Consider the following 21,019-nt stretch of genomic DNA (forward strand, 5'->3'; position numbering starts at 1 on the left):
GTTCCTTGCTAACTTCCCTTTGGAATGACTTCCACATTGTTTCAGAATTCTTATTATGTCCCCTATCCCCTATCCATCACTGTACTCTGTTACCTTTTCTTGCTGGGCTTACATTCATCCACCTACCTTCCCATCTCATCAGTCTTGCTTCAGCCCTGCCCCTCCTGACCTGACCTCAGAACTCCTGCAGCACCTTCCTCACGGGTCTCCCTGCTTCCTAGCATTCTCCAAGCCAACCCCTCTCAGAGCTAGAGGTTGCAAAATTAATCTTTAACTACAGATCTGATGTCATCCCACCAGAAACATGCCCTGATTCCGTACTGCCTACTAAATTAAGTAAGGTCCTTTGCTTGGCCTGAAAAGGCCTCCAGGATACCCAGCCTACCTCATTTTTTTTTGGCTAGCCCTGGATATACACTCCGTTCTGTAGCCTGACTTGCCAAGCTTTCCGACCTTTGTGACCAAATCTCGCTGTCTATATCGTACTCCCTTCTTCCTTCAACATTACTCTGTTCCTCCAGAACTTCCTCAATTGTCATCTCATTTTTAAATTTTCCAACTGAGTGTGTACTTCTATAGATGCTATTCTGTTCTACAAAGTATAGTCATTATTTGTGTCCTTGATTTTATTAGACTGAATCAAATGAAATTGCCAATATTCAACTGGTTTTTATATTTTAAAAGCGGCAAAAATCAAGGGGTCCAACCTAATGTTTTCCACATTAGATAATCAGGCTTTTTCAGAAAGTCACTGGGTCTGTTGTTTATCTTTGTAATCCTCGCTGGGCATATCTAACCCTAGTGCCCTGCATAAAGCAGCCTTCTTAAATGCTTCTATTGAGTTCAAATGAATATTAGCAAATGGTTCTTATCACTCTTTGCATTTTTGCTTTTGAATATTGAGCTTTGGGAACATTTAACCTCAGGAATTAGTGAAAACTTTGTTTTGCAGAATAACTGTATTTCAGAAGAAGAAAGAGATGCATATGAAGAACTGCTGACACAAGCAGAAATCCAAGGCACGATCAATAAAGTCAATAGTAAGTAATAGACTGTATGAAGGAAATGGATACTTCTACAAGATATAAATTTTTCTTGTCAGAGTCTCTGCAAAACTCTCAACTCGTATCCTTGTAAAACTGCCTTCTATGATGAAAAAAACACTAACTGTCAATGTTGCTCTTAATCATTGCACATCACCTAAGAGTCTCCACGGAGCTTTTTTGGTGATCTGCCCCCAATCTATGCAAGATATCCCAAGTTGTCGTGGAGCTAGTTTGACTGTACCTTCCTGTTTCATCACGGGTACAGTGTATGTCATATTTTGAACTTACCCCCTATTGGGCTAATACTGACAGTTATTTAGTAAAATATTCTGACTTAAAGATTGTCATTCCTTGCTCGTGATTATATGATGGCATTTCATTGGAATTGTAAAAGGTATCATTGACGGTTCTGCTCTTTGTTACTTCCCAGTCACTAGTCTACAGTTTGTAAGAATTGTTTTCTTACAGCTTGTGTAGCTTCAGTGCAAGTGAATGAGACTTGACAGGTCAATGAAATCGCATGGTGACAGGTTTAAATCCATATCCCTGAGACTCTATGGAGTTGCACAGTGTAATTTTTCTTGGTACCCAGTTCCGTTGTGTGACTATAAAGAATAGAAAACTCAGGTCATTAAAATAAGCATATGCAAGTTTAGATGCCTTAATCTCTTTATTAGTCTTTTTCCCTTCTCTGATAAAATTTGTTTTACTTGAGGCAGTTAGGAATTCTGATTGACATTTATTTCTCCAAAGTCAACCTCAATAACCCATATATATATATATATATATATATATATATATATATATATATATATATAAAATCTCAAAAATGAATACATGAAAGACCATCTGCCAAATTTAAATTTGGAGTAGCCACTAATTTCAACTGTCCTAAACCTTGCCTTTAATTTAATGTCATATATGAGCTTTGAATGTTCTTTTTTTGCTCTGAACACCTTCAACGAAATGCACACCTATAGTTGTTACCCAAAAGTTTGTTCCTATGTTGATGGTAGAGACACATCCTAAAGGCTTCAGATGTAAGGCCTTCAGATCTGAGGCCAGATAACATTGATGTAAATATCTAGGAGTTAACAACTGAGTAGCTTTGAGAATTTACCTCACACACACAGCTGCTGAGAGCTCTAAGGTAAAATTTTTTAAGGGAACACCTTAATATTTTGGGATGCATATTCCTATTCTTTTATCCTTGTTAAATTTTGAACATGTTGGTTATGCTACATGAAGCACAATTTCAAGTTTCTCTTTCTGCTCTATTTGAAAGCTGAGAATTTCATTATGCTTCACAGAAACGAGCTACAGGAAGAAATTAACATTGCCAGCAAAACATCTGAGATCCATAAGCTTTGTGAGGAAATGGTTCTGTAAACTTTTGCCATCCTTTATTTTTGAAATGTTTATAACCAGTGTGGGGACAGAGCCCCAGAGAGCAGTTTCCAGGCTCTCGGCCTCACGTGGAAAGGTGCTGGCTCGGGTAGTAGATGACCATAGGCTGTGGCTAGTTGGCCGTCAGCTGTAGCTGGTTAGCCAATTGGCCACTGATATAACTGCTACGGCTGCGCTGGAGAGGGGAGTCGGTCGGTTGGCAGAAAAGCAGACAGCAGGTTGCATATCGTGTGAATCCAGCCTCCAGTGAGACTATAGTGGTATGACTCCCCTACCTATGGCTCTGTGGGTGTTCCTTTTTGGCCTAGCCACATCCTGCATTCTTGTGTGGGGAGCGAGAGCTGAGAACCCTGCAGGCCGCCCGGCACGACAACCACTAAAACAGATTCCTTTTTAATGTTAAATAAAATGCCTTATGTGACTGTTTTATACTGTTACAGTTTACTCCATGACAAATTTAATGCCAAATTGGCTATACTTTTTTTCCCATTTTTAAGTAAAAAACATGAGATGATTTGCATTAATGCATAACCAGCTGAAATTATGAATGACATTGCAATGGTTGATGGCTTTAAAGTTGTAGAACATAATTATTCTGAAGTTTTGATTTCTCCCCATCTGAAACTTTATGGTCCAGTAGAACTAAAAGTAGTCTTGAAAAAAACCTTCTAACACATATTTTAGTCAGTGACATAACAATGAGACAATTGTGTACCCTTTAAAATATGTAAATATAGCTACCTGACAAACTTTTCCCCAGCCATATAGGTTATTGTATTAAAATGTTAAAGTGTCTATATTCATAGCAGCCATAGTAGTGGCATAAGTGACAGCTTCGATGGTAATGTCACCAGCTCTGTTGTGAGATCCTTCAGCTTTGTTTGAACTACAATTACTTAACTTTTGGGTTTGGCAAGCGCATTCCATTCATTGCATGACGTATTCTGTTAAAGTCAGGGCTGGAAATTTTGTTAAATTCAGAGTATAAAAGAGCGGGTAAGGTTATTTTATTTTATTTTTAGAAGAAATGGTGCATTAAGAGGGTTTTAAGAATGTGATTTTCTGGTAATATTTTACCATCCAGTTGTGCAAAGTCATATAACAGAGTTTTCAAAGGTGAAGCAAGATCCTGTCCAAAGTAATCAGAGACACAGCTGAAAGGCCTTGAATAACTTAACAGCAAACACCACAATCATGTACCTTCCTCTCTGGAATTCTTTCGTTTGTCATATTAATTCTAAGAATAGAAAAAAGTGTTTGGGTTTTTAGGATCTCTTAGAATAAGTGTACATTTTCTAAGAGTGTGGCATGAAAGATTGCATCCGTTGTATTTCCTGCTACTGAATGATGCCTCTTAGTGAAAGGTTATGGAGGGTAGCTCCTTGCAAATGTAGTTAGAGAAGATAAATTGTCATCTGTTAAAAAGGGTTAGAATAATCTTAGCTGCAGTCTAGTCATATATTAGGAAGACAGACTAACCTTTGAAATGCTCTAGAAATCTATGGGTCTGTGTTGTTTCTACTACCCTGAAGCCTTCTTTATAGAGTAAATGTCCAGTTTGCTGTGGCCTGATGGCAGAGTTCATCACTCATTCTTCCATTTGGTCAGCAGTTCCATTTCTGTTTTTTGAAAACTATGCTGAATCTACTGTTTCAAGCACCTTCAGTTTGGTCACTAAAATTCAGGTCTTTGTAATACGAACAGTGCGGCTGGTAGAGACATCGCAGAGCTTATGGCTGGGTCAGATAATGTCAACCAAGGCATTTCTGTGATCAGGGATTTATTTTTTGAAGTTAACCGATACTAGCACAAACTATTCAATCATATGACTTTTGGCTGTCACATTTTTAAAAACGTACCTGAATTATTTTTTTTTAAGAATCACAATTCATAGATCACAATGTTGAAGGAGAATGTTCTGAGAACTAATACAATCAATGTTAAGTAGCAGTGTGTCCAAATGCTAATTCTGGGTTTTCCATGGTGCTGTTTCAGAGGGAGAATACAGCAGTAGGGCAAGGCTTCACATAGCTTCAAACTCCTTGGGAAGGCAATACTAACACACAGGAGCTTTAATGAGCAATGCTTTTGGGATCTCTATGGCCCAGCCCCAAATATTGTGTGGATGCCCAATGTGTGAAATCCTCAGGGACTGGAACAGTGTGAGAGCTTCATGGAAAAGGTGGGACCAGAACTAGTCCTGAAAGGAAGGATTTTGTGAGGAAATCATGCTAGGCAGTAATGATCTCATAACTCCAGCTCTGCCAGTGCTGAGGTTCTTTCAGGGATTTCCTCCAAGGACTGGACTGACTTCCGATGACTGAGCTACCATTTTCAAGTCTTTGCCGACCCTCCACCTGCAGCTTTTCAGGGTTCATGGAGAGTGACTACTTAGGTTTAATCCTTGGACAGGTGGGCTGGTTGGGTCAGGTCGCAGTGGGAAAAGTGGACATCCTGATGGAATGTGACCCCCACATCCTCAGGGCTGGCTGCAGTGGACCACATCAATGCTGTCATTCGAGAAGGCAACCCCGAGAGTACAGTGCTTGCACTGAAGAAACCAGAGGCCCAGCTGCCTGCTGTGTACCCCTTTGCTGCTGCAATGTATCAGAACGAACTTTTCAACCTCCAGAAACAGAACACCACGGTAAGTCAGAGGAGACTGCACTTCTGGAGATAGATGTTAAATCTGAGTCCGAGCCATGAGGAAAGCTGTTTAGGATGTGAAAGGGGGTGCAGCGCTTTTAACTTGTACCAAGCTCCCATCTCATTGGCCTCCCTGTACCAATGCCATGGCCACCTTCCTCTTTAACTCCTGCTTTTAATCTACATAAAGAATCTAAGAGCATAGTTAGGAAACGCAGACATTGGAAACAGGTGGTTCTTATTCTCTGATTCTTTTTTTAATTTTGGATAATTTTTTAGCTATATGCGATGTTTTTTTTAAATATGTTATGTTTTTTGACATAGAAAAAATAAGCTCTGAATCAGCATTTCTAGAATCTGGAAGCAAAATCAATAGCACCATGGCCTTGATTTTTATAAAATATGCTCCTTAATATACTAATAGTATTAAACAGTAATATTCACATAAGGGTACAGTAATTAAGAACATATGTACTACATATTAAGCCAAACAATAGAACAGAATGCAAAGTACTAGAAGAGAGCCAAGAATTTAATATATGAGAGTGCTAGTGTTTCAAAAAGGTGGGGAAAGGAATGAAATCCTTACAAGTGTTTCACCACTTGGGAAGAAAACATTACCTCACTACACACATCAGAATAAATTTCCAATATATAAGGTATGATCAAATAATACGGTGAAGGCTGCTGCCGAGTGCCATCCATCAGAAACACGGATCTTCAATACGGGAAGTGGCACATCAAACCTTAGTAACAGTGTGTGACAAGTTTCAACCTGTTTAGTGCAATCAGTCGGGTGTGAGCTATGGTTCAGAGAAGGTGTGTTTTAAAGTGTGCCATAAATCATCCTCCATCATGACAATGTTCCATATCACACATCGATTCTGGTATACGGCAATTTCTATCAGTAACATTATGGTGTGACCTTATTCACCGGAACTGGCACCGTGTGACTTCTGGCTCTTCCCCAAAGTCAAAATGATTCAGGGCATGAGCGCAAGTAAAGACACTCACGAAAGTGGACTTGCAGAACTGCTTCAGAAAGTGGCAAGAACAATGGAATAAGTGTGTTCAAAGCGAGGGGGAGTATTTTGAGGGGGATTAATGGCAATGTGTCTTTTACTGTAATAAATTTTTTTTATTTAAACATTCACCGTTTTGTTTGATCACACCTCGTAAAAGGTTAAACATAAGAAATTTTTTTAAATTAAAGTTCTAGTGAAACATAGAAGGACACTGGATCTTAAAAATCAGAAACAGCACTGATCCACCAAAAAAAATGGGAGGAGGGGAAGCATGAACAGGCAATTCACAAACTATCTAATATACATAATGAGAAACACAAAAATATGTTCAAATTCAATCAGAAGTAAGTAAATTATATGAAAACGAAATACGATTACTTGTAGGTATCAGATTGGTAGAGAATTGAGAGATCTAACCTAGTATAGGTATAAATTTAGGGCAGCCGGCATCTCCTACACAGCTGAGGGGAGTAGAAGTGGTATAGCCTTTCTGGAGGGTGACCTTAGTCATGTGTATCAAAGGCTATTACCTATTATCCTGACAGTAACGTTGCTAGGAAACGAATATGAATCAGAAAGTTGTAACCACAAGATGTTTCACAGCATTGCCTAATACCGAGAAGCAGGAAACATACCACATATGTATTTACCTAAAAACGTTGCTCACACTATTATTAAGTGGAAAAAATTAGGTTAACATGTATAATGTTATCTTGTTTATTTGTAATAAAATAATAAAATCAGTTAAAAAGACAAAACCTCTGTAAATGTTTGCATGAATTAAAAATAAATAATAGGATATACACTAAAGGACTGCATAGTAGGATTTGCTTTCTTATTCTTGCTTATCAAGATTTCCTGTTTTCGAGATGCCTCTGTTTACTTGCCAGGACTATTTTAACAGTAGATAGCAGAAATACTTGCCAATAACGTTTGAAAAAAGAATGCAAACAAATTTGCATTTATTTGAACAAACAGGTATTCACAACGTAGGTGAAAAAAATCTAATATGTATAGTATGAGGAAATTTTTATAAACAAACATCTCCCCCAACTAACTTTATATGTACTAACATGTCTGCATTTGCATGAAAAAAATATAAAGTCTTATACCAAGAAAAAGAAAGAAAAGAGTTCCTGTTTTCTAAATAAAAGGATACTACCGGGGGTGCCAAAAAAATGTATACAAGTGGACACTTTGGTCAACGTTGCTCGAGCAGTAGTTCGCTGTAATCAGAAGTGTCTGGATGCTGATGGTAACCTCTTTGAGCACCTCTTATAATTGCAGTAGTCAAACATGACTTGTATTCATCTTTTTTTATCAATACATATTATTATAATTTCAATGCAGTTTTCCTTTCTTAAAATGTGTGTATATTTTCTTGGCAACCTCTGTGTTTTGCAATAAGAGAAAAGTAGGCTTTTTTCTTAAATTGGCTTTATGTTCTCTCATTAATGTTTTCTTCCACTTCTATAGCTTTAGGGCCCAAGGCTACTTGAACTCTAGCATAGTTATTCATCTGCAACAGGGCAACCGTCAACCAGTAGTTGCCCAGACCCATTTCTTCTTTATATTCCCTTATCCTCTTACTGTATACCACTGTAGATATTTGTGGACAGTTCACTGGAAGGGGTAAAGGAGGTGAATCTCAAATGATTCCATTTTGTCCTTTACTTGGAATTTTATACTTTCCCTATGTGTTAAACTTGTAGTTAATGTAAGATGTGTGGATAAAATTTACTTCTATGTTCCCTATAGTAACTCTTTCCTCCCATTTGGTTTGGAAGGTAAAATTATGCTTTGTTACTCTAAAATCAGTTTGCTATAAGATTTCTGTGGAGATCCAGAAAGCTATAATGTATTTTAATATAAATATTACACTATAAATGTTAAATACATATAAATATAAAAAGATAGATGTCAGCTTTATTTTATTTCATTTTCATGCTTCCTCTGTGGTTCTTCAATATGATAGAAGAAATAAACCTTTTGGAGTTGCACCAAGTCAGTATAAAATGATTAAACGGACGAGAGCTTTGAAAGGGGAAGGTGTTCTGAAATCTAAGGTGTATTTTTTAAATAAGCCAAATCCAGATTTATAAACCATATAAATCTGGAGATTCTTATTTGCTTTACCTAAAGATTTACCTTACATTTCTTCAAATAGTTAGACCTTAAGAGTACATTTTAAAATTTCCACCCAATATAAAAAATGTGACTTAGGCTTATATTTTTGGAACTAGAATCAATATTCTTGGTTTGCAGACTTTGATTTACTTTTCTGGGGTTATAACTTTCAGGTGAAATTCTTCCCTCTTTTGCTTACTCTCAATTCAAACTCAAAATTATTAGCTGTGCTAAAATCTTACCTTGCACTCTCGGACAGGGACAACCTTATCTAATCCTTGGCTGAATTATTTGGAAAGCCTGAGTTTGTAAGCACTCAATATAGCTGGGAGTAGGAATCAGCTATGGGAATGCAGATGTTTGTGGAATCATAAATGTTGGTTGTAATTAACTCATTTCCCAAAGTCACCACCTAAGAAAAACTCAGAAGTCATTTTCCTATTCTTTAAAGTCCATGAAAAACAGTTGGCCAATGAGCCCTTTTTCTCCTGGGTTCTCAAAATCTTTGACTTTTCATTGTTCTTTGAAATGTGCATTCTAAATACCTGAAATGTGCATTCTAAACCCCCATCACATCCAGGAGGTGTGTTGTTTGGGGAATTTATATTGCTGTGTGTTTTCTAACAGAACTACTTGGTCCACGAGGAGCTCTTGATTGCGGTGGAAATGCTGTCTGCTGTTGCTTTACTAAACCAGGCCTTGGAAAGCAATGATCTTGTGTCTGTGCAGAATCAACTCAAAAGCCCAACAATAGGCTTCAACAATCTGGATGAGACATATGCGGAACGGTAAGTAAATATATTCCAAACGTCTTTTCAGTGCATAAATGTGTGTTTGGCAGATCTCACAAATAAAGGATTTGTTCCTTACTGAAGGAGTCCGTATAGCCATGCTCATTTTCTGAAAAGTTAGTCTATTTTGTTTTAAGAGTCTTATTCTGTGGTAATTACTGACTGATTTTGTCATTAGCAAAGATTATTTGATAGGTTTAAAATAAAAGAACTGTTAAAAACATGCTTTCCCTTGAGCTTCTTTTAGAGATGACAGAATATACAAAAGTTGGAAGCAACATTAATAGTCATCCAGTCCAGTTCTCTTATTTTACTGATAAGGAAACTGAGTCTGGATTTATGGACCCAGAACTGGGCAGTTGGGCCCCAATCCCCATTCTTCTGATTGTTAAACCAAAGGAATCCTGAGATCACAGTGAATCATGGCGGTGGACACAAAATCAGTTTAGTATCTTTTATTTCCTGTTCCTGAAATATGGTACTAGATAGTGTAATCGATAGTATTATAAAACACTATAGCAGATCTAGAGGCCTGAATAAGGAGCCCAGTGAGAGATTCAGTAAGACGAAAAAAAAAATATAGCGAGTGATTTTCTGTCCTGGATTCTGGTGACCACCAGGGGGAGGTGTCTGCTTAGACCTTGACAAAACTGCTCTTTTCAGATCTTGACGCTGGAGCTGCTCAAGTAGGTAGGTTAGGGAATTCCCTTGGGTCACATGCAGTTGTACAGGAAAAAAATTTTTTAACTTAGAATTTTTAAAAAACGGTGTTTAATCACTTGTCTATGTAGAGAATGGCCCAAAAGTAGTAGGACAGTGAATTTTCCCCGTTTTTAGTCTTCATGGAGAAACTGATGCTCTTATACTAAATAAATTTGTCCACCTTGTTCATATAACACCTCAGAGTCTCTTTCCAAGTAATTTATTTCTATCTTCACTGCTTCTATTAATGACACCACCTTTCCTCCAAGCTTAGAAACCTCAAGGTCAACTTAAGTTTCCTCTGCCCTCTGCCAGGCACCCTCGTGCTGTGAACAGCCTGCTCTCCTCTCTCCCTGACATTAGCCAATCTGTGTGCACTATACCTCTGCAAAATGTTTCCGTTTCCCAGTGCCCACCTCATTGAGACTTTTCAACCTCGCTTCTGTAATAACCTTCAAATTGGTCTTCCTACATCTTTCCTATCCTCATTCATTCTTACCTAACAAGGCTTTACTACTCCCTTAGTGCTAGAGTGGAAGACAGACTGGTCACTCCTTTAGGAAGCCTAATGGAGCACTACTGGGGCACTAATGGGAAATCTTGATGAGAGAATTGTCAAGACTGTCCCATAGATTTAGCATCGTTGGCCACACCCTATAAATGACAGTACCCCCTCTCTCCAAATCACCCATTTTGATTATCAAAAATGTTTCCCTCCCCCATCCCAATTTACAAATAACCTATTAATGGTCCCACACCCCGTTTAAAAACCACTTTTACCCCTGTAGTTTTCTCCTGGGGCCTACAGATACAGCTTCAGAGTTCAGGTATTCTGTATAAGAAGCTTTTAAAATTTGTGTTTCTTTTAATAATCTTTTTAAAACTTGATTTAAGCACTTTCTGGATCACCTGGATGACAATACTGACATCAGGTTTCAGGGTCCCCTTTGGTTCTTATATTGACAACTGCTGACCTTCCTCACCATTCCACTTTCAGTGTCAGCTTTTTAACCCGGTTTTCAAGTTTAAGAAACACTGCTCTGTCTGGGCCAGTCCCTATGGTTGTACACGTTCTTCATAGCACAAAAATGCTAGGCAGGTCCACTCTGATGAATTCTTACAAAGTCTCTACCTGTTTGCCATGGCTTCCATCCTTGGGACCGTGTTTTCCTGGAAAAGTACTTTTATCTAACTCTCACAAAAGTGCTGTAGGGTTGGCATTGGTTCTAGGCATATGTTGTTCCCACATTAATTGTTCTCAAATGTTGCTATGTTTATAATACTACTCTATTTAAGTGTTCACTGGTCTCATCTGCATTAAGAACAGACTCCTCACTGTAAAATAAACGTGTTGTCCTGACCTTAGTTCAGCTATATCCCTCCTTGTATTTTGCACATCAGCCAAGCTCGATCCGAACGCCCGGTGTTCTTTCTGGCCTGTGTGCTCCTATGCATGCTCCTCTCACCACCAGAAACACGGTACCTGTCACCCATCTCTGCCTGGCCCAGTATTAGAGCTTCCAAGTCCTGCCTGCTATAGATTACACTTCCGTGAATTCTTTCCGTGCTTCTCCTTGTCCCTGCTAATGTCATCTCTTCTGAAAACTAGCATGATGTGGTTAGAGGAACATATCCTTGGAGCCAAAAATATCTGAGTTTGACTCTTCCTAGCCAAGCCCTTTTCTCTTCATCTATAAAGCACAAAAACAGAGAAAACAAAAACACCTACTCTGCATCGGCAGAACAGTTTTGAGGATTAAGTGCCTGGTTTAGTATCTGTCCTGGACGAGGTACCCTACCACTAATGTTTCCTTCCTCGGAACCTCGTCATTTCTACTCTTACGGACGATCTCGATTTTTATGGCCTTTCCTGTGTTCCACTTTTATGCCCTTTTGAGTTTTTGTCTTCTTATCCACTAGACTGAAAGTTCCTTGAAGTAAAAGCTGCTTCTTCTTCATCCTACTATTCCCTGTAGTGCCGGCCACAGGTTTTGTGCACAGGAAGTGCTTAATAAACATTTGCTGAACTAAATTGGAATTGTAATCTTTTCAAAGCTTCCCAAATCTGTTAGAAATACAATCTTACTAGTCTGTCCACAGAAGAGAGCTCTGAGAGAGGCAGGGAGGAAAAGGACATGGACCTTGTGGGTGAACTACAGAATACTTTGGTACTGGACACGAATACTCAGGGAAAAGCCTGTGGAACTCTGTTGTGTTACCCCTAAAATCTGTTCCCTTTGGCTAGTGTTTGTTCATTTCTAAAGAAATGATGGGCAATTGTGTTTTTTTCCTGTGTTCATCCTTAAGCTTTCTCATTTTATTCCCATTGGGTTATCATTTAGACGTTAAGCATGTGAAATGCCCATAAGGATTTTGCACTTTTTTCTAGACTGGTTCTTTCTATAAGGGATGATAATCAGTGCAAGTTGCCATTTATCCGTATTGTTATTGTGGTCAATATTATTTATTATATATTACTAGTGACACAGAATAGTTTCTTAGGTTCATAACTCTTGGTAAAGTGAAAATCAGACACATCACAGTTAGCCAGTTTCAGGCCTGCATTTGGTGACACCTCATTTAGCTGCAGATAATGAGTCACCACCAACACTTCCTATTTTAAAAGATGTAGTTCTCTCTCAAGCTACTTTCTATGGAAGACACTTCAGTGTCACCTTGAGACATGCAAAACTTTAAGAAAATTTGTCACAACAGGAAAACAGTTTTAGACTCAATGTGATGTTAATTCTTTTAATCTCTGTTAGCAAATCCACAGGGGCTATTCAGAAGTCAAACTGCCTAGTGAATCATTATGCACATAGCGGATGGGTCTTTATTTCCCTGGTGTGATGCAGAAGCAAACAAAACTATCTGTGGGATGCCTTTACTTTGGGCTAGAATAGCTCATGATAGCTTAAGGTTATAACATTGGTTCTATGATTTTTAAATAGGAAATTGATTATCGAGAAATGAAAGTTTCTTAGTAATATATCAAGATGGATATACCTTAGTAAAATTTTCCCAGACAAGAAAAATAATTGGAATGGTTGACCAAACTCTTATTTTCCAGAGGGCTATGCAGAATGAGGAGGGTCAAGGGTCAGGAATGAGGTGGGAGAGTGCTATGACAGTGAGGGGACACAGAAGAGAGGTGTTTGAGTAGCCAATCAGAATCCTTAGGGGAAATGAGCAAGTGAGGAGAAATTTTACGATATTCAAGAAAACATACAGTGAGGATGTATGTTATTCAGCAAGATTTCTAGAACTGGGTTTGCATTTTATTGGATTCCTCAGTAGACATATTGGATCTCAAGGCAACTCAGCTATGTTAGGGTTCCAGTAGAAAGGTCTCTGACAGCTCAGATTTTGGAAAGAACAAGAATAATAAAAAGAACCCTTTATGGAAGGGTTGAGAGCCATGGTAATTCAGAGCCAAGACACACAAACGTGAGGAAAATTAAAAACTGGGGAAAAAAAAAAAAAAGCAATTTCACAGAGTTGAGAACTTCTGAGTTTTTTTGTTTGTTTTGTTTTGTTTGGCTTGAGTTGGGTACGAGGTTGGATTTTGGAAAATTAAATAGCATTTGTACATCAAGAATTTTTAGAAAATGAACACTATTAATATAAGTGAGCTTGTCGTATGTTGACAGAGCTGCACCAGACAATTTTAGTTGCGTTTCTACTCTTTGTCTAACCTCAAAGTTTATCTTTGGCCTCATGTGTCAAGTTTCAGATACATAACATGAACAAAGAATGAATGTCTCTGATTCTTTCCCTTCCACAGTTATGCAAATGAACTACTCTCCGTTAAACTGGAAACCTTATCCCAAGGGCAAGAGAACTTAACCTGGAATGAAATTCAAAATTGTATTGATATGGTTAATATTCAAATTCAAGAAGAAAATGAACGTAAGTATGGAACACTTTCTTCCTCTCATATAGGGAGAATAAGGTGTCTGGACAACTTAGTTCTCTAGATTAGGAGTGCAAATTTTGACTCACGGAGCCCTATGAGAGCACACTCCCCTAATATGTATCTGTCTATATATAAATGTTCTGCCTCTACTACTGTGCCAACATACTATAAAGCATACAGAAAAAGACATGAAAGGACAGAAAAAATACATAAGTAGGAGTGTGATCAGAGCATGGTGCCTGAAGAATGGCTTCTCTGTTTACAACACATCCAACAGGAACTTGGGTTGACTCCTCATAGGTGGCAGGACACTATGACCTTCCTGTGACATTATGCCTTATACATGGAAAAATTAAATAAATAGAAGTCCTCATATTGTTCTTTGGTTCTTCCGAGATGACAACTCTACATGATAACTCAGCTTTGTAAGCACTCAATTTTATTTTGACCTTTCATTTGAGCATTTTCTGACATACAACCCATGTTCCTGCCCTACAAAGAAATTGGAACATATTGTAATCGTTGCTGTATAATCACAAGTCATGGTGATTTGTTGTGTTTCTTGAAATTATGAGCTTCCCGCATGAAGTGGACAATCCCAAGAAGATATGTCCTGAAACATACTTTCTAAATGTCAGCTTGCTTCCTTATCCTTTGCCGCTCGCTTATAAAAACAGAGTGAAGAATGAGGAGCTGTGTTATTTCAACCATCAGTATATTCACTGCTTTTCTGTAGCATAAATTACCAAATTCAAGTTTCAAGCCGTCGTTTCCATCATCAAAACAAGCAAACCAGCACCATCATTTTTGGCTTCCTCTGAGTTTCTTGATTTGTCAGTAATATCAGATTAAGATTGAGAATATTGTTGACCTCCCTTCTAACCACCACCTTTGACTTATTTTTCTAACTTACTTGTTCTAAGTTTGCTGATAGAGTAGGCAGATACTTCTCGCACAAATGTAGGGTGTTTTGTTCTAGTATGTTTTGGTAAGCTCTTAGGCCTGGTCTTCAAATGCTCTAACTTCAGGATAATAAAATTACTCTTGAGCTAAAACATATGACTTTGTTAGTTAATTGTATTTGCATAGTTTTCTTCTCTTTTTACTGTTTCCTACGAGCACTATGCCCAGCATCAAGGCTGAGTTTGTTATTCTGTTAAAAATCGTCTCACTCTAGGCCCCAAATAGAAAACAGGGTCCAGGTGTGTTGTCTTGACGTCGTGTTGATGCTGTGTACCGTAGATCTATCACCGTTATATGAATCCCTGGACACTTTCTTTTGTCCTTTTCAAATTTTGTACAAACCTAAATTTCCTCTTTTGCAACCACAGTTTTTTGCTTCCTTTGCATTTCCTTTTACTGAAGCATTTTGGAATCCCTGCAATGAGATGGCTTACACATGGCCCACTTAGCTCTTGCCTGACACGTTGGCTTGGGAGCCAGTGGTTCTTGCCAGATGTTAGCCAAGAGAGAAGCACTAATTTGAGCAGATGGTCAACATCATCTGGTAAGGAAAGAAAACACTGGTGTGTATGTCCTGTTACAAAGCTCAGTTCCCCAGTCCTCTGCTCTCCTGCCTTCCTCCTAGACACCAGTTCCATACTTTGAGTCTCCAGCAATGGTTTGGGTGCTTTGGCTAATGCCACCCAAGGGTAGGACTCCTCTCTTTGGGTTGGCAAAGCAAAGAATCATGTCCTATGTTTGCTAACTTTTTCCCAGTTCTTTCTGACAATCCCCACCTTGCACGTCTGCTTTGGTGATTTTGCTGTGTGCTGCTTGCGCAAGTGAAGGTGCCTTAGTTCTCAGTGTTGAGCAATTGTAGTTTTACTCTCATTCTTGACATTGATTAACAAGGGGGGGAGGCCATTTTTGTCCCAGACTATCTAATAGAGCCTTTGCTTTTACCAAGAAAAGAAAAACAAGTAACATTTGCATAACTTTAAAAGAACGTGGTCTTTTGTAGGTGTATATCATTTTTAAGCAAAAATCTCTTTGAATTAGAATGGCATTTGTCTAGGTAACTACAGTACTGTTATTCTCTATGTGATATGTCACATGGCTACTACATGCGATATATCATCATTCTATTTTTTTTAAGCATCTTGGGAAGGGTGTATGCCATAACCAGAACAGTTATTTCATATATTCTTTATCATATTTCCTTTCTAGAATTTGGGGGATTTAATGCAGCATATTTAATGTCTATTATTTGGTTTGGTTTGTTTTTCTGTCAAAATGACGTATTTTTGTTTAAAGTTCTTCAAGTACTGAGTTTGATATATGTATAGGTAATTACTTAAAAAGCTAAATTTAAAAAAATACACCATTGTGAACAGGCACAAATTGTACAATAAAATAATTAAATCATCTGAAAGAGCTAAGAATTTTTCGTGGACATCTTGCAAGTGCATTATTTTCCCACCCTACCCCTGCCATATATGCACACAGATCTAATCCTCTGAATTGTAATGTGTATAAGGTATGCAGCTAATGCAAAATGACAAGTGGAAGGTGAATTTAATGGAAAAGCTGCTGAATGCATTTCCTCAGACTTGGATGTTCTGTTGATTTCTTACTGGAAAGTGCATTTTTCCCAGTAGAACCATAGAGGAGCATTATTTTAACCGGGTAGCCTCGTTTTCTTCCTTTGAATTTTTGCTTTTTAAATTTGGTAGTTACCATTCTGTGTAAATTATCTCATCTGCTTGTTCAAATTCATGACCTCTAAGAGAATGCCCACTATCTCATTGGACTAGAATCTTACGGTCTCACACAGTGATTTAAAGTGGTCCATGAACTGAGGCTCAGCAATCTTTGTTCAAATAGGATTTCCCCTTTACTTATCAACAGAGGAAGTGAATCAGTAGCGCCCAAGGGGGCTTTGGGTAGGTCTTTTAGCTCCTATGAGGTCACTTACTATGACCTCAGGGCCTTGTGTCCTTAGGAACACAGCAAACAAATTTAAGTAGGTGATTTCAATCAAGTCAGCTGGAATGGACTCATTCTCAGGTGATCAGCCGTTAGGAAGTCATTTCACAGACATAGTTCTGTTAAGATCATTTTTGGATGGGGTGTTTAAAAGTGTTTAGAACAGTCTATCCAAGAGGGTGTCCAGAGAATGACATGAAGTATTCTGTGCTCTCCAGTTTATAACTACTGCACGGTAAAATGATAATACCTTGTATGAGGATAGTACTTAGACTTTCCCGAGTTCTTCCAGTGTTTTGAGATCATGTAACTTGTATGTTAGAGAAGTACTTTTGCTTTTGCTTCAAAATACTTAAATATTATGATCGGAAATAATTTCTAGTCATTTTAGATTGTCCCTTCCCTTCTCCAGATAACTTTTTCATTCTTAACAAGGTGGTATTTATGGATGATCTATTTGGACAATACTTACCTAAATAGTCTACCTTAATTTCCATGTCAAGATAAAGATAAATTTTAAAAATTACAAGTACTTACTCTATTTCATAGCGTATCACTTTCATAAAGTGACTTGTGATTGTTTCTGATGAAAAATAACTGACAAAATGAGAAGTAATAAGTTTGGATTTAAGAATGTTTATTTTCTAAGCCTACTGTTTGGTAATGTTTAGATTGTTTAGTAGTTCTCGTCCATCAGCACTAATCTGGGAAGCAAAAGCCCCCCCTTTAATAAATATATATGTTTATTTTATATACATATATATGTAATAAATATATATAGCCAAAAAAAGTATATACATTTTAAGAAAGGAAAAAACTGTATTAAAATTATAATACTCAATATATGCCAATAACAAAAGATGAATACAAATCATGTGTATACATTTTTTGCCATATATAGAATACACGCACATATTCATGTATATGTACATATTTATATGTACACTATAGTTTTTGTGACTGGTTGATAGTTTATTTTTAACAATAAGGTGGTATTGAGAAGTGGCCTCCAAATAAGTTCCTTCTGCTAGCGTTTCAAAAGCTTTTCAGATTCCATAGCTTGGTTTCTGTGCTTTTCATTGTTGGAACTTATAGTCTATGTCCTAAGATCCTGTGGTGTGATAGAGATGATAGAAGGTTAAACTGGTGGATATGCTTATTTTTCCTTTGGTACCTCCATGATTTAGAGCTCCAGATGTTATTTTACCACGTGGTATTAGAGAAACAATTTGTGGTATTAGTTAGCCATATTTGAACTTTAAAAATATCCCAAAACATGCCTGACTATGTTGATTTCTATGGAGCCTTCCTACACTTCCCAGCCGTGTATGGCTATTTCAACTAATTAAAATTAAATAAAATTTAAAGTTAAGTTCTTTAGTCATACTAGCCACATTTTAAATGCTTAATAGTTAGATGTGGTTAATGGCGACCATTTTGGATAGCCCAGATACAGAACATTTCCATCCTAGAACATTCCATTGGACAGTATTGGACTATATTGTCCTGGAAATTTACTCTAACACTGTATGGAATTGCTTGATTTCATAACTACCTCTATTTTGGCATTTTTTTAACACAGTGGTAAAGTAGAGAAATCCCAAGAATAGAATGTATATCCAAACCTCTTTGTACCTCAGTTGTTTGTTTATTTTTCTCTATATGTCTACATTAAATTCTTCCAGCTCTCGTATTCTCTGCTTCCATCATCCAATGTCTTGGCATTACTATCTAAGTGAGGGTTACACTAGGAATTAGCATCTTTGCTGCTACTTTTATGTAAAGTTATCACCCCTTTTTATAACAGTTTCATTGAGATATAATTGCTATACCATAATTTTCCTTTTTATTATGTTTTTATGGTGCTTTTTATTATTTAAAAGTTATACAACCATCACCACTATCTAAATTCAGAACATTTTCATCACCATAAGAAGAAACTTCATACCCATTAGCAGTCACTCCTGTTTTCCCCTCCTTCCATCCCCTAATAACCACTAATCTACTTTGTTTCTATGGATTTGCCTATTCTGGACATTTCATGTACATAGAATCATGTAATATGTGGCCTTTTGAGTCTGGCTTCTGTCACTTAGCATAAAGTTTTCAAGGTTCATCCATGTTGTATCATGTATCAGTCAGTATACTTCATATTCCTTTCTAGGTCAAATAATATTTCATTCTATGGCTATACATTTTGCTTGTACATTCATCAGTTATTGGATATTTAGGTTGTTTTTACTTTTAGCTACTATGAATATTGCTTCTATAACATACATGTGTAAGCTTTTGTGTGAACATATGGTTTCAGTTTCCTTGAGTATATACCTAGAAGCGGACGTGCTGGATCATATGGTAATTCTGTGTTTAATATTTTAAGGAACTGCCTGTTTATCTGGGTGACTGTACCATTTTCCATTCCCACCAGCAATGTATGAGAATTCCAATTTTACCACCTCTTCACACCATTTGTTATTTTCTTTTTTATTATAGTCATCCGAATGGGTATGAAGTGGTATTTCATTGTGATTTGGATTTGCATTTTCCTAATAACTAATGATATTGAGCATCTTTTCATGTGCTTATTAAAAGAAATGTCTTTAAAGAAATTCTATTCAAATCCTTCACTGATTTTATTTTATTTATATTTTTAAGGAGGGTGCAGCTCACAGTGGCCCATGCGGGGATCAAACTGGCAAGTTTGGTGTTATTAGTTAGCCCTGCGCTCTAACTGAGCTATCTGGCCATCCCACCTTCACCCATTTTAAATTGGGTTTTCTTTTTAGTGTTGAATTGTAAGGGTTCCTTATATATTTGGCATAGTTGCATACAGGTATCTGAGTCCTTTATCAAATACAGCGCTTGCAAGTATTTTCTCCCATTATGTAGGTTGTCTTCACTTTTTTTGATGGTGTCCTCTGAAGCACAAAGTTTTAATTTTTATAACATCTCATTTATTTAATTTTTTTTCTCTTGTTGTTTGTGTTTTTGACATCATCATGGAAAAGTAGTGCCTAATTCAAGGCGACGAAGATTTACTCCTGTATTTTCTTCCAAGGGTTTTATAATTTAACCTTTTACTTCTAGGTCTATGATTCACTTTGAGTTATTTTTTTGTGGAGTGATAATAGGGAATCCAACTTCATTCTAATGGATATAGATATCCAGTTGACTCAGTGCCATTTGTTATAAAGACTATTATTTTCCTGTTAACTAGTCTTGGCACCCTTGTCAAAAATCAATTGATCATCAATGTAAGGATTTATGTCTGAACTCTAAATTCTATTCCATTGATCTGTATGCCAATGCTTATGCCAGTACCATGCGGTATTAACTATAGCTTTGTAGTTTTGAAATTTGGAAGAGTCCTCCAACATTGTTCTTTTTCTTTCTTTTTTATTAGTTTCAGGTGTACAAAACTACATAGTGGTTAGACATTTACACCCCTCAGAAAGTGATAACCCCAACAAGTCTACCACCCCTCTAATACCGTATATAGCTGTTAAAGTACTATTGACTATATTCCCTATGCTGTACTTTACATCCCATGACCACATTTTTTTTTTTAATTATAGTTGACATTCAATATTATTTTGTACTAGTTCAGGTATACAGCATAGTGGTTCTTTTTTCAACATTGTATTTTTTATTCTTAGTCCCTTGCATTTCCATATGAATTTTAGAATCAGCCTGGCAATTTCTGTTAAAAAAAATAATAGGCAGCTGGGATTTTGATAGGGGTTACATTGAATCTGTAGATCCATTTGAGGAGTACTTTTATCTTAATATTATGTCTTCCAATCTATGAACAGGAGATGATTTTTCCATTACTTTAGGTCGTCTTTAATGATTTTCAATGGTGCTCCATGGTTTTCAGTGTGCATATCTTATGCTTCTTCCGTTAAATTTATTCCTGTCTGTTCTTTTTGTAATTATAATGTATTTGTAACTGGAATGTATTGTAAATAGAATTTTTTTCTTGATTTCATTTCAGACTGCACATTGCAAGTGTATAGGCATACAACTGATTTTTGTACATTGGTCTTTTCTCCTGCATCCTTGGCTATACTTATTTATTAGCCCTTACATTTTTGTGTGTGGATTCCCCACCCTCCCTTGCTAACTCAATCTTTGCCATTGGTAATTCTAGAGAACTTATAATGTACTGTAACTTAAAAGGAAAACGTTTTCTTCATTTTCTAGGAATTGTGGCTGTAGGGTACATCAACGAAGCTATTGATGAAGGGAATCCTTTAAAAACTGTAGACGGGCTGATGTTACCTACTGCTAAGATCAAAGATGTCGACCCAGAGCTCGCTCAGCACTACCAGGATGTTTTATACCAAGCTAAGTCACAGAAGCTCGTGGTGAGTCTCAGGAGCTTTGTTTTTTTCCAATTTACAGACTGGGTGAGGAAAAAGGTGGAAAGGA

General features: G+C 37.2%; 1 protein-coding gene and 1 non-coding gene across 2 annotated transcripts in view; both read left to right on the forward strand.

The window, feature by feature from the left end:
• The window catches only part of IQGAP2 (IQ motif containing GTPase activating protein 2), a 268,669-nt gene that overhangs the window by 159,499 nt on the left and 88,151 nt on the right, over window positions 1-21,019 (forward strand). The window contains exons 9-13 of the mRNA XM_019728145.3: window positions 953-1,040; window positions 4,937-5,100; window positions 8,879-9,039; window positions 13,529-13,653; window positions 20,792-20,955. Coding sequence (XP_019583704.3) covers window positions 953-1,040; window positions 4,937-5,100; window positions 8,879-9,039; window positions 13,529-13,653; window positions 20,792-20,955 — 702 coding nt within the window. The remainder of the gene's footprint in view (window positions 1-952; window positions 1,041-4,936; window positions 5,101-8,878; window positions 9,040-13,528; window positions 13,654-20,791; window positions 20,956-21,019) is intronic.
• LOC141570931 (small nucleolar RNA SNORA11) lies at window positions 13,877-14,005 on the forward strand. Its single transcript, XR_012495373.2, has one exon. It is a non-coding gene; the product is annotated as a small nucleolar RNA SNORA11 (small nucleolar RNA).

This window comes from Rhinolophus sinicus, chromosome 3 (assembly GCF_057876585.1).
Source record: "Rhinolophus sinicus isolate RSI-liver-muscle chromosome 3, RSI-T2T, whole genome shotgun sequence".
In the NCBI taxonomy this organism is placed as follows: domain Eukaryota; kingdom Metazoa; phylum Chordata; class Mammalia; order Chiroptera; family Rhinolophidae; genus Rhinolophus; species Rhinolophus sinicus.